Genomic DNA, 12708 nt, shown 5'->3' with positions numbered 1-12708 from the left:
CAACCTCAACATTATTTAATTAATTAATTATGAAATACCATGAAATGTTTTTACATGAAAAATGACAAATCAAAGTAGATTTTCTTTAATCGATAATCTGATAGGCTAATAGTTTCATCTGTACTGTGGCTCCGCCCCCTCCTCGTGACGTCAGCCCCCCTCCTCCAGCAGCGCCGCTTCAGTCCTCCGGCAGACCGGAGCACAGACGGACAGGACACCGACTCCTCAGCGGATGTGGGACCATTAAAAACTTCTTGGACTGGGAACAAAATCTTATTTTGACATTTCATCACTCCCCCCCCCCTTTTTTTTCTTTTTGGGTTTTTAAGACAAATGACGCGAGTGACCACGAGAAAAAGAACAAGAAAAAGAAGAAGAAGAAGAAGAAGAGGAACAAGTGCTCTCCATCCGCTCATATTCATCTCACTTACTCTGGGTGTTCGGGCTCCCAGCCAGCAGGAGGTCAGTTCACATTACCATCAAATTTACACTTCAGTACCTCTAATTATTTTTTTAAACAACCATTTGCTCATTTTGTTCGCTTAATCTGGCATAACAATGTCCGGAGAGGAATTCGGCTTCATTCATATGAATTATCTAACAATATTTATCGAGCTCTGGCGCTCTGATTCTTCATGGTTTTGTGTTTTTAGTTTTTAGTTCGATTTATTGTACATTTTGACTTCTGTTATATTTTTATGACATTTAATGGTTTCCTATGTGGCTTATTCTGAGTTTATGGTGCCTTATATGAGCCGTATCGATCTTTCTGTTGTTTTATGTTGCTTTGTTTCTCTGATATTGTTATAGTCCTATGGAAACCCTCTAATATGAATTAAACTGAAAGCCTTGCTGCCATTTCTTTTTATTCATCTCTTTAATCTGCATGGCTGTAAATATTTATTAATAGTCATGCACCTTGGACAGCTCAGCAGCAAATGGAAATGACAAGTTGACAATTAGCGCGCATTGTTCACGTGTGGGCATGCGGCCACGCGCGTGGACGCCCCTCCAGGCTTGCCAAGAAGGTCATCTGATAAGCTGAAAATCTCTCTCTCTCTCTCTCTCTCTCTCTATCAGGCAGCCTCAGGTTTGAGACACACATAATTGGGTCTAAGAGGAACGTGGCTTTATTTCTCATTCTTTTCTTTAGTTTTTCCATCTTTCTCCTAACTCCTCTTCCACTTCTCTCCTTCCCTTTTCCTTCCTCCTTTTTGATCACACTCCTTTTTTCTCTTCACCCCACTTGCCTCCTCTTCCTCCCTTCTTCTCTTTACCTCTTATTCTTCGCTCAACTCTTATTCTTCTCTCCTTCCTCACTTCCTCACCTCCTCACTTCCTCTCCTGTTGTTCCTCATCCTTCCACCTTTTTGTTTTCATCTCCTTTTCCCTCTCTCTTTTATTATTATCTGTTTCTCTCTATCTGCTTATCTACATTTCCGTGTCTTTGCCCCTTATCTTCCTCATTTTCTTGATCCTCTCCTCTCTTTAATTCCTCCCTTTTTCTTATCCTCTTCCTTCCCCTTGCTGCTACCTTGTTCTCCTCTTCATCTTCTCTTCATCTTTTTCTCTCATTTCACCTCACTTGTCTCCTAATCCTCCCTTCTACTCTTTTTCTTCTCTCACTTTTTTGTCTCTCTACCTTATCTCTCAATGTCCTCTTCATCTCTCATCTTTCCTGTCCCTCCTCCTCTTCCTCCCTGTTTTGTTGCATCTCGTCTTTTTCTCCTCCCTTTCCTCCTGACTGCCTTCTCGTCCATCCTTCCTCCCATTTCGTCCAAACTCTTTACGAACAATTATTTTGGTTCTCATCCCCTCTTCCCATTTACTCTTTATTTGCCTCCTCTTCTTTTCCCACACATTTCCTCTCCATGATCTTCATCTTCATCGTCCTCCTTCCTTAATTCTTTTTTCTTCCTTTTCTTCTCTTCCTCTGTTAGCAAACACATGCACGCAGACTGATTTGAAAGTGACACTAAACACCTCCCCTTCACACAAAACCTGACTCAACAACTAATTTTGTACACACACACACACACACACACACACACACACACACACTCCCGAGGCTAAGCCTGAAAACCAGCATGTCATCGTTTTCCAGCTCCGTGTGAAGGTGCGCTCAATTTTCTAATTAATGGCGGCTCAGCTCAACACATGCACACAGAAGAAGTATTCAGCTATTTTACTTCTAAGTAAAATTTGCAATACCACACAGTGTAGAAATACTTTGTTTTACATCAAAATGTATTTAAAGTACCAAAAGTTAAACAACTAATCATGTGCTCTCAGTAAAGTCTTATCTTTACTTATAATCAAATGCTCATGTGTCAGTCAGAATCAGAAATACTTTATTGATCCTCGAGGGGAAATTCTTTTGTCACAATTGCACACTTGTCAAAGGGAGATAGATAAAGAGTATATAAATATAGTAGTATAAATATAAAATATAAAGACAAATATAAAGGTGTGTGGGTATGTACAATATTTACATTATTAAGAATTATTATGGTGAACCAAAAAGGACTAGTGAGTAAATAGCAGCAGAGAATATTGCACATTAATTATTAAATATTGGACAGAAAATAGATAATGAGGTCTAGTTTAATAACTGACTAAAGTGCCCGACACTTAAAGGGAGGAGTTAAAAAGTTTGATGGCCACAGGCAGGACTGACGGTGTCGCTCTGTGGTGCATTTTGGGGAATGAGTCTTGCACTGAAAGTGATCCTGTGTTTGAGCAGCATGTCATGGAGTGGGTGGGAGACATTGTCCAAGATGACATGTAGTTTGGACAGCATCCTCCTTTCTGACACCACCGACAGAGAGTCCAGCCCCCCCCCCCCCAACAACGTCACTGGCCTTATGGATAAGTTCGTTGAGTCTGTTAGCGTCCGCTACCCTCAACCGCTACCGCAATATTTGTGCTCCAGCTGTCAGATAAATATAATGGAGTAAAATTCCCCCTCTGATATGTGGTGGACTAGAACTATAAAGAAGCATAACATGGAAATACTCAAGTAAAGTTACTTCCCAGTGCTGCTCAGTGAACACACTTACATACCACTCTGTCTTTTACACACTTGCACAAACAGACGCTCCACCTCACTGTCTTTTTCTTCCACGGTATTGAGCTTTATTTTGTTGTTATACCCATAAACTAATATAACATACTGATTATAGTAATTATCCTGAGCTCACTGTGTGATATTTGAAGCCTGTACAGTAGCTTCAGTCAGAGGTTTGAAACTAAAGCACAATTATTCAAGGACTACCAGTACTCAATATGTCTGTTTTATGAGTATTTAAACTTCTAGTACATTTCAAAAGGAAAGGCTGTAAACCTTACTATACTACATTTTTCTGATGACTCAACTTTAAGATTTGCAGATCTTGCAAATCTTCTGATAAACCATGAAACATTGAGCATTGTTAGCTTAAACACTAAATGATTTTACACTTCGTAACTGAGACCTTGCTGCTAAAAGCTAGAAGTTACCCAGTGCCCAGCGTCCTCAGGAGTACAGTCATGTGAATATTCTGCAGGGCGCGATTTCTGCACATCCAAAGCTAACATGCAGAGCTAATACAGAAAGTAGCATGTCCTTAAGACATCTTGTGTTGTGGTTTTCAGTTTGTTTAGTGTTATTGCCTGATTTTTTTTGTCCTGCTCTGTTATTTAGATGTTTTCCTTGTCATTCATTAGTCTCTGTTTCCTGTTTTACTGTTATTTTCCTCCCCTCATGTTTCTATTCACTTCTTGTCTCTTCCTCGCCAACTAATCACCATCCCCTTGGATATTTTCAGTCAGTGTTTTTTCATTGTCAGTTGTCGTTTCGTGGTTGTCTGTGTCAGTGTGTGCTGCACGCGTCATGAAGTGATGCAGTCTGTCAAATACAAACGCTTTGAGAAAGCCTGACAAAGCCTCGGAATTTCAAGTAACTCCAATGTAACACAATGTTTTTCATGCCTATACCCAACCAAACTGCTTACAGACCACATATTAAAAAGGCGTCTCATTTGACACCCTGAGATGAGAACGTGTTGGCGTGGAGGTCGGGTAGTGATGTGATCTTAATCATAGTTAATAGATAGCAATTTAGTTGCCGTGTGTGTGTGTGGATTCTGGTTTGATCATCACAGGGACTGTTTCATAACTGGCCCCAATGATGCTTTCAAGGACTCTTAAGAAAAGGACTCTTGTCTTTAATTTTCACCAAAATCAATGCTTTTCACCAGACATCTATTATTTCCCTGACAAAAGCAAAAATATTACTTTAACTCTGTTTGTGATGGTCTTTTCTATCTTTATTGTCTGGAAGTAGTTTTTTTATAACACACTGCAACCGAAGGCAGATAATCAAGCAAAACACTTTAACATGGTTTGGAAAAAGATAATAACGCAAAGAAAAATCCCTTAAACTCCCTGAAGCCTTCAGTTTGTGTTCTTCAGTTAAAGTCTCAACTATAGAGCAGAATAAACTCAAAATGCACGACAGTCAAGCTGAAGTCCAACTCATGCTGTAATATATCCTCATTAGCTAATAATGTTAAATGCTTGAAATGTTATACAACTGCATCACATTAGCACACAGCCATTATGATTTAACAGCGCCACGCTGACTTGCGTTCTCACTTCATTAATCAACATTATTGCATCAATTAAAAATGTGCTAAACCCTTTTCATGGAATTATAAATGCTGCCTAATGTGACATTTAGCAGCTTTTGCATTTTCCCTGAATTTAATGCACTAATATATCTGCTGCCCTAAAGCTGACCTGTTCGAAATGCCACTTTCCATTTCCTGAGCGCAAACTTCTTTTCTTAAAGCGTTATTGCTTGAAGAATCTCCTTCAGCGGCACTAAAACTCAGCACTTTGCAGCTTCATTTACCTGGAAATTCATCCTGAGGGGAGAGAGGAGCGATTGTAGGATTTTACGGATGAAGTTCTCCGGTGATGAACGGTTGCGGTCAAGGCAGACGGCACCACAGACTAATGTAATTGACCACATGCCAGGCAGAGGCTTATTTATTTATTTATTTACATCTACAGGTCTGCAGGATACAAAAATAAAACCCTGAACACGTCACAAAGCTGCAGCAGGACAGCAATAAAGACCATCTGAGAGGAATCACCCACTCAGCCTGCGGGAATATGACGTTTCTCTGTGTGAGAGCTTAAAAAGAAAAGACACAATGGAAGACGGGGCCGAATGAGCCCGTTTTTTTTAGCCAATTATTGCTAAATGCCACTTACATTCATGTACAGTGCGAGAAAATGAAACTTGAAATTCCCAAAAAGGTCTACTACCTTTTGCCCCACGGCTCTTCAAGCCCTTAATCACAGCACTTTCAGGACATCATATTATATTTGTTGGAGGGCAAAGAGTCAGCTTCAAAGGGAAAACTCACCATTCATTTTTCACATTTCATCAAATTATTAGCTCTTAGCTGTCAGACCACTTTACCGTCAGCATTTACTTGTTTACTTTAGCATGCAGAGTTCAAACTGAGGGGATTTCCTTTAGAACTCTGTGATTTCTGGTTGCAAATGTTGAACGCAACCTGTTGCTGTCATACAGTGAGTTAAATCTTGATGTGTCTGTCCTGTATACATGCTAATGCTTAAGAACTCAGAGGCATTTGCAGATGCAAGATCTTTACCCCTATGAATTAAATTCAACAATTCACAGCTATAACATTACCTTTCAGACGGAACTTTCTTCTTTTGCTGTGTCATTAATTAACTTATTAAAGCTTTTAAAAATAGTTATTGGGTAGGTTTATGACCTTAAACTGCAACCAATTAAATAAAGAAAGATATTCCAGCTCCACTCTCCTTCCATTCCTGTTCACTCTGACTCCCCTTCTCTATCTAACTCAAATTAAACACTTTTGAATGATCCCTCTTTGCATCCCACCTCAAAATTCTTCTAAAGCGGCCATGACCGTTTACCTTCATGGTTTCTTACCACTTCACGTTGTGTGGATTCTCGAGGTCTAAAAATGTGTTGAATGCATTTCTTTCCTCACAACACCTTTGCAAACTGATCATTGAACATTTTGAAACACCATTTTTTACCAGTAGATCAGTGGAACAATGTGAAACCATATGCCAGACTGTGGGCGTGCACGAGAAAAAACCACTGGTTAAAAAAAAACTGCTCAAAAACTTCAAAGGGGACTTTAATATTCCTTCTTATTTCTTATTTTTAAAATGGGCATGGATGCCTTCAAATTCATCTTACAAAGAAACAAAGAGCGTGCTGTTTTATCACATTTCTCTCAGCTGACAGTGGGGGGTCCCTTTTTTTTTTGTTTTGGATGTAATGTAAGAAATCTGGTTGACACTTTACTGCAGGGTGAGACAAAACTTTCATTTAGAGGACATTTCTACTCAATAGTAATAATAATAGAATTCACTCCCAGACATCTACAGTGGCCCACAGAGGACAATCAGTAAACCCATGTATGATTAAATGAACGCAACTGAAAAAAGGTGAAACTACTCTATATAGGAGAGCTTTTACCCGCCCATCCTTTTTAATTTCACGGGCGTTTAACAATTTCCAAGGACAGTTTTTCCCTGAGCTCCTGTTCTTTTCTTCTGCTGGTTCACCTGCTTCATTGCAGGTGTAAACACACGTCCCCAAATGCATGCTGGGAGCAGAGCTGCATCGCCGAAGGCCACAACAGAGCGGCCAGTTAGGCACCTGACTCAAGTCGACCAAATGTGTTTCTGTCCCTGAGGTTTGGACTGAATTCAGCCTGTGCTCAGTTTCCTACAAAATAGATGAAAGATGTGACCTTTTATGGAGTTTAAAGTCAAAAGAAGCTGAGTTTTGATGATTTTTACCCTTTAAAGAGGACTAAACCCTTCTGTTATCGGCTTGTTGCACTGACTAGTTTATTTTGTCTTGATAGACTGAAGAGAAAGAGTCCATGCAGACCTCAATAAACAGAAGACACTGAAGAAACACATTACGCCATAAATAAAGGAATCCGATCTTGAATGTTTTATCAACACCGGTGTGCAGCAGCAGAAGGATTTTAATATTTAAACCAGAGGAGAATTTGTCTGCAGATACATTTAAGACTTGTAGAATCAGCTAACAAGGTTTTAAAGCTGTTTTCATCTCATTTTATTAAACTGATAGTGAGGAATCATGACTCCGACTCTTAGTTTGTTTGATCTTGATTTAAGAGACTTTTAGCCCGTCAGCCTTCTTCTTTGATCTGGGATTACGGCCTGTTTGAATGCTTACACAGGGAATTCAACAGCAGATTGAATTTGAATATTACATAGCAGTGGTGAAGTTTAAGGTTCGACATGATAACAGGAACAGGTCTGTGCTGCTGTGTCTCACTGTCCGTTCTGTAATCTGCTCAGTTTAAACAGCTGTGATGAAAAAACGATAAACTCTCCGCGAGCATATGGCTGCTGGAAATGGTTATTATAGCAACATTCATCCAGGGATTAGGACATGCCGACGCTCGGCTAATTAAACTTTCCTCTCCGCTCCTCGACTCTGTCAGCCTGACTGAAATAAGTTAATAACGCAGAGCATTTCACCGACTCAGATATTGATGCACCAGTGGGAAGAAAAAAACAAAATCCTTGTTTCCAATTTGGAGGAAGCCAAGCCTTTTGGCAGTTTGCTGAGATCTCTTTTAGGGTTTCCTCTCCCTCTAATTGAAAATGTTCTGCAAACGTGAAGTAAAACAAAAGTTAAATGGAGTTTATTGCCTCATATACTTTGTGTTGTTATTCATTAGCTGTAAAATACAAAGAATCTTTATTGTAAAAGTTTTATTTTGTCAGAAAAGGTTGTAACAGTCTCCTTCTGTCAGTGTTTTCAGCTTGCAGGAGGTTCAGCGTGGATCTGCAGGGCTCGTTTTGAGGCATCCGGCCCCTTGTTTTCTTTTTTCTCCTCTGTCAGAGCCGCCCTCACCTCCTGCTGCATTCAGCGGGAATTGCCTTGGTGTTATATCAAAGCCGGTGACAGTTTCTTTGTCTGCGGGCTTGTTATTGATCACAGCCTCGCTCCGGCTGCCCGCTGAGTGCTTACTTTCGAGCGGGAGGAGGGTTTTTTATCGATGGGTGACATGTTCCCTGACGAGCAGAGAGGGTGCAGGAAAAGGAAACGTCACCTCAGACGAGTTTGACTTGCTTTCAGCACGAGCTCCCAGGTGAACAGATGTAGTCTTTAAACAAGCCACGCTCTCCTTAACTGCATGCTCTGCATCCCAGAGTGCAGCTCTGCTGCAGTTTCACTCTACCTCCAGAGAGGAGCTGCTCTGAATCAAGCCTCATTTTTCACTTTTGAGAAGACAAATGTATTAATATAATAATATGTGCTCAACTCTGTCCTACTTCATTTAAAGAATAGCAAACTAAATCTGCAGAGGGCTAAACAAAGACTAAACTGGTTCAGCCACAACAACCAAAACACAAAAAGCAAATAAACTTGGTTTCTATCTTATTGTTCAGACTGAATGGGAAATGGTGGCAGGGGTCCTTTAGATGAACCAGTGTGACGTTTTCTCTGAAAAACATGATACACTAATACCAGAACTGCATCTACGGCAGCCTTTACAACTATTGCTTCAACTGCTACTACTGCTACTACTGCTACTACTACTATAGCATAGACTACTACTTCAGCTGCTATACTACTCCTACAACTACTACTTCTGCTATACTACTGTTACAGCATATACTCCTACTACTGCTGCAGCCTATACTACTGCTACTAATACTACAGCCTAAACTACTACTGCAGCCTTTACAACTATTGCTCCTTCTACTACTACTATAACAGCATATACTTCTACTACTGCTGCAGCTTATACTACTACTACAATACTACAATTTCTGCAGCCTCTTCTATTCCTACAGCTACTACTTCTGCTATACTACTATTACAGCATATACTCCTACTACTGTTGCAGCCTGAACTACTGCTACTAACACTACAGCCTATTGCAGCCTTTACAGCAATTGTTTCTACCACTATTACTACTATTACTATTACTACTACTATACTACTATTACAGCATATACTCCTACTACTACTGCAGCCTTTACAACTATTGCTTCTTCTACTACTACTTCTGCTATACTACTATTAAAGCATATACTCCTACTATTGTTGCAGCCTATACTACTACTACTACCAATGCTGCTTCTACTACAGCCTTTACAACTATTTCTCCTACTGCGACTACATCTACTTATACTACTGCAACTACTGCAGCCTTTACAACAACAACAACTACTACTAATATTACTACTTCTCTCAATCTTGCCAGCTTTGCACAGGCTTTACATGCTCAAGCTTCCCACCCTGAGCGTAGCCGCTGTGTGAATATGGTGAATACTTGTTTTCTCTGACAATAACTCATTTGTTATTAGTGAAAATAGTGAAGAGTTGTTGCAGTGCTACATTTTATTAAAATTTAGCTCAAAACATTAAAGCTCTAATGAAGATAATCAGTGAAAGGCTTTTACGTGGCTGCTTCTAAAGTCTGTGTTGCTTTAATCAGATTAAAATGGCATCATTAGTGTGCAAATGCAAATGCGTCCGCTGCAGGAATAATAGTCTCTTGTCATGGAAGGGAACAGCGTTTTGCTGCAAAACAATTTCTTGCTCTCTCTCTTAATCAGATTACAGTCCTCCGCTGACTGTGTGTTTTCATACACAAATTAAATCACAGCTAATTTCTGACAAGGAAATTGGTTACTTGGTCGACACAATTAGAGATGTAAATACTCAAACATACACAGAGCAGTGCAGCATGTACAGCTGGAGGAGGGAGAGATGCTTGGTTGTGAGGTGAAAAGGTAAAAAAGTGTGGACAGAGGTGTCAAAATGTTATTTATTGAGAGGTTTGTTTTCCACCTCATGCTTTACATTATGTTTCTGACCTTCTTCGCTGTAACTTTCACTCAGAACTTTAATCTATTTTGGTTTCATATCTTTTTTGCTTTTCGATCACTCTCTCTACTAAATCAAATCTCTCTATCTTTCTCTCACAGTTCACTGCTCATAGTCTTTGCACTGATTTAGAATAACCCTCCCTGTTCTTTCCCCAGCATCATTCTTCATACTGAGTTTTTTCAAAAATGCAGTGATATTTTTCAACCTTATTTTCTGCTGCAGCGGCTTTGACCTTTATAGCCTTTAACTGTGTTAGTGATCTAGAAAATTAAGCTTCCTACTCCGGCGTTGCCTTGGGAAGTCTTTCTGGATGTGAGCATCAGCTAAACGCCTGAATGTGTTTAAAACTGGTTGCTCGCTACCACCCTGACATCCTTTGTTTGTTTCCCGTCCAAGATGAAAAGCTGCCAATGAGCGAATGCTACGATAAGTACCGGCCATGGCTGCCCATCGAATTATCAGAGTGACAAACAACAACCACATCCTCCCTCGCTGTAAGTCGGAAGGGACGCTCATCGACCTCAGTGAAGGAGTCACCGGAGCCAGTCTCAATGATGTCAAAGGTCTGTGTGTTTCACTTTAGCCACACCAGATTTATGAAATTGCTGTTACAATGGGAAGAAAAACGGATGTGTTCTGACACATGTATATCAGTAATGATTACTTTGGAGAACTGATTAATAAAAGTTCACTAAATATCTGTAGCATTTAAATGATGTTTTAAATTTGTGCTTTTCATCTTTTGAAACTAAATTATTCAGTCAGGTTTTTGAAAACATTATCATTCTTTCCGTGGCTCTTCCACCTCACTGGTTGCATTTCATTACAGCTTTGTTTACATGCTCCATATACGCTAATGAGGTGAACTAAAAATAGCACATTATGCCGTAGATTATGCAGTAAATCTGCTCATACATTTACTTGTTGATCTGAAAATTTGTAGTTGCATTCAGAATGTTTCAAAATAAGGTTTTCTGTTGTTTGGCTGCGTTTATGTTTGCTGGCATTAAGATATCTGATTACTAATATTAACTATTGAACCATATTAACCACACAAACCTTTATGTCTAAACTGCCGTACCGTCACCTCATTAGTGCAACTGGTCCTTTATGTCTGCAATCAGCAAATGAGTGCAATGTGCAATCAAGACAAAGAAAAGACCCTGTAACAAGGGGAAATTGTGATTTGGTCCAATATCTTTTTCCTTTTCAGTGCCTTCTCCCAGTGCCTTAAGGCTGAACACTCCAGCCTCCTATGGAGTTGCGCAGGAAGTGGTTGCCATAAAGGATTACTGCCCCAGCAGCTTCACCACGCTGAAATTCTCCAAAGGTGATCGCCTCTATGTGCTGGACACGTCAGGTGGAGAGTGGTGGTATGCCCACAACAACATGGAAATGGGCTACATCCCGGCTGCCTACGTCCAGCCGGTCAACTTCAGGAACTCTTCACTTAGCGACAGTGGGATGATTGACAGTCTCGGGGAAGGGTACGAGGATGGGTCAAAGGAGTTTGCAGGCATGGGGGAGTGGACAGGGATGACCATTAAGCGTTCCCCAACTTACAACAACAGTCCCTTCTCTGTGAACCCCTTTATCTGTCCGTTAGATCAGAACTGCAAAGATATAGGTGTGAGGAACTCAGCAGACCTTATTCTGTTTGATGCACTGGCATCTCCATCATCTTGCTCCAACTATAACACTAGTACAATCATGACCAATGGGTTCAGCAGCTGCCACATTAACAATACCAACCCCACCAGCCCAAACCAAGAAGTTGTACCTTACCCTCAAAGGGATAACCCGTTTTTCAGGAGTAAACGTTCCCACAGTCTCTCAGAACTGTCAGTCCTGCAGGCGCAATCAAATCCAATCTTGCCCTCTTCGGGATTCTTCACAGGCCTTAAGGCTCCTTCACCGGAGCAGTTTCAGAGCAGGGAGGACTTCAGGACTGCTTGGTTGAACCATAGAAAGTTAGCCAGGTCTTGTCATGACCTTGACTCCCTAGGCCAGAGTCCTGGTTGGGGCCAGACGCAGCCGGTGGAGACCAACATCGTGTGCATGTTGGACAGTAATGGAGGAGTTGTTCAGCTCCCAGACACTCTCATCAGCGCACTCATCCCCGAAGGCCACGTCAGCCAAGGAGACCACCAGCAGATCTCCATGAAAGCCTTACTAGACCCTCCTCTGGAGCTCAACAATGACCACTGCTCCACCGTCAGCCCCGTGGTGGAGATTAAGCTCAGCAACATGGAGACTAAGTCTTTCATCACACTGGAGATGAAGGTATCGGTAACGATCAAGAGGGAGAGTTGTCACACTGCAGAGGTGCTCTGCGTTCGAAGCGACTGCAAAGAAGGGCCTTACACGCCCATCCCTAATGCTTACATTTACAAGGATACAATCCAGGTGCAGTTGGATAGTCTAGAGCCTTGTATGTATGTGGCTGCTGTGATTCAGTCACAGCACATCAGCCACAACACGACTGTTTGGGACCACGTGCAGAGGAAAGTAACTCTGGGAGTCTACGGACCCAAGCACATCCACCCTTCCTTCAAAACAGTTGTGGCCATGTTTGGACATGATTGCGCCCCCAAAACCTTGTTGGTAAGTGAGGTGGGTCGGCAGGCTAGCTCCACCCCTCCAGTGGCCTTCCAGCTTTGGGGGAGGCATCAGTTCATGCTGGGGTTCCCTCAAGACCTCCAGGTGGGATTGTACTCCAACATGTCCAACTACCAGGTGAAGGCGAGCGAGGGTGCAGGGATGAT

The 12708-nt window shown here is 41.2% G+C and overlaps 1 protein-coding gene across 1 annotated transcript in view; it reads left to right on the top strand.

The window, feature by feature from the left end:
* The first annotated feature begins 201 nt into the window (after positions 1-201).
* The window catches only part of LOC119900428 (SH3 domain-binding protein 4-A-like), a 29382-nt gene continuing 16875 nt past the window's right edge, over positions 202-12708 (top strand). Inside the window, 3 exon segments of the mRNA XM_038715369.1 lie at positions 202-462; positions 10340-10506; positions 11157-12707. Coding sequence (XP_038571297.1) covers positions 10383-10506; positions 11157-12707 — 1675 coding nt within the window. The 5' untranslated portion in view covers positions 202-462; positions 10340-10382.

The sequence above is a fragment of the Micropterus salmoides genome, unplaced genomic scaffold, assembly GCF_014851395.1.
Source record: "Micropterus salmoides isolate LMB-PRFRI ecotype aquatic unplaced genomic scaffold, ASM1485139v1 Ms_hic_scaffold_1, whole genome shotgun sequence".
Taxonomy (NCBI): domain Eukaryota; kingdom Metazoa; phylum Chordata; class Actinopteri; order Centrarchiformes; family Centrarchidae; genus Micropterus; species Micropterus salmoides.
This window is presented reverse-complemented; position numbering and strand designations above follow the sequence as displayed.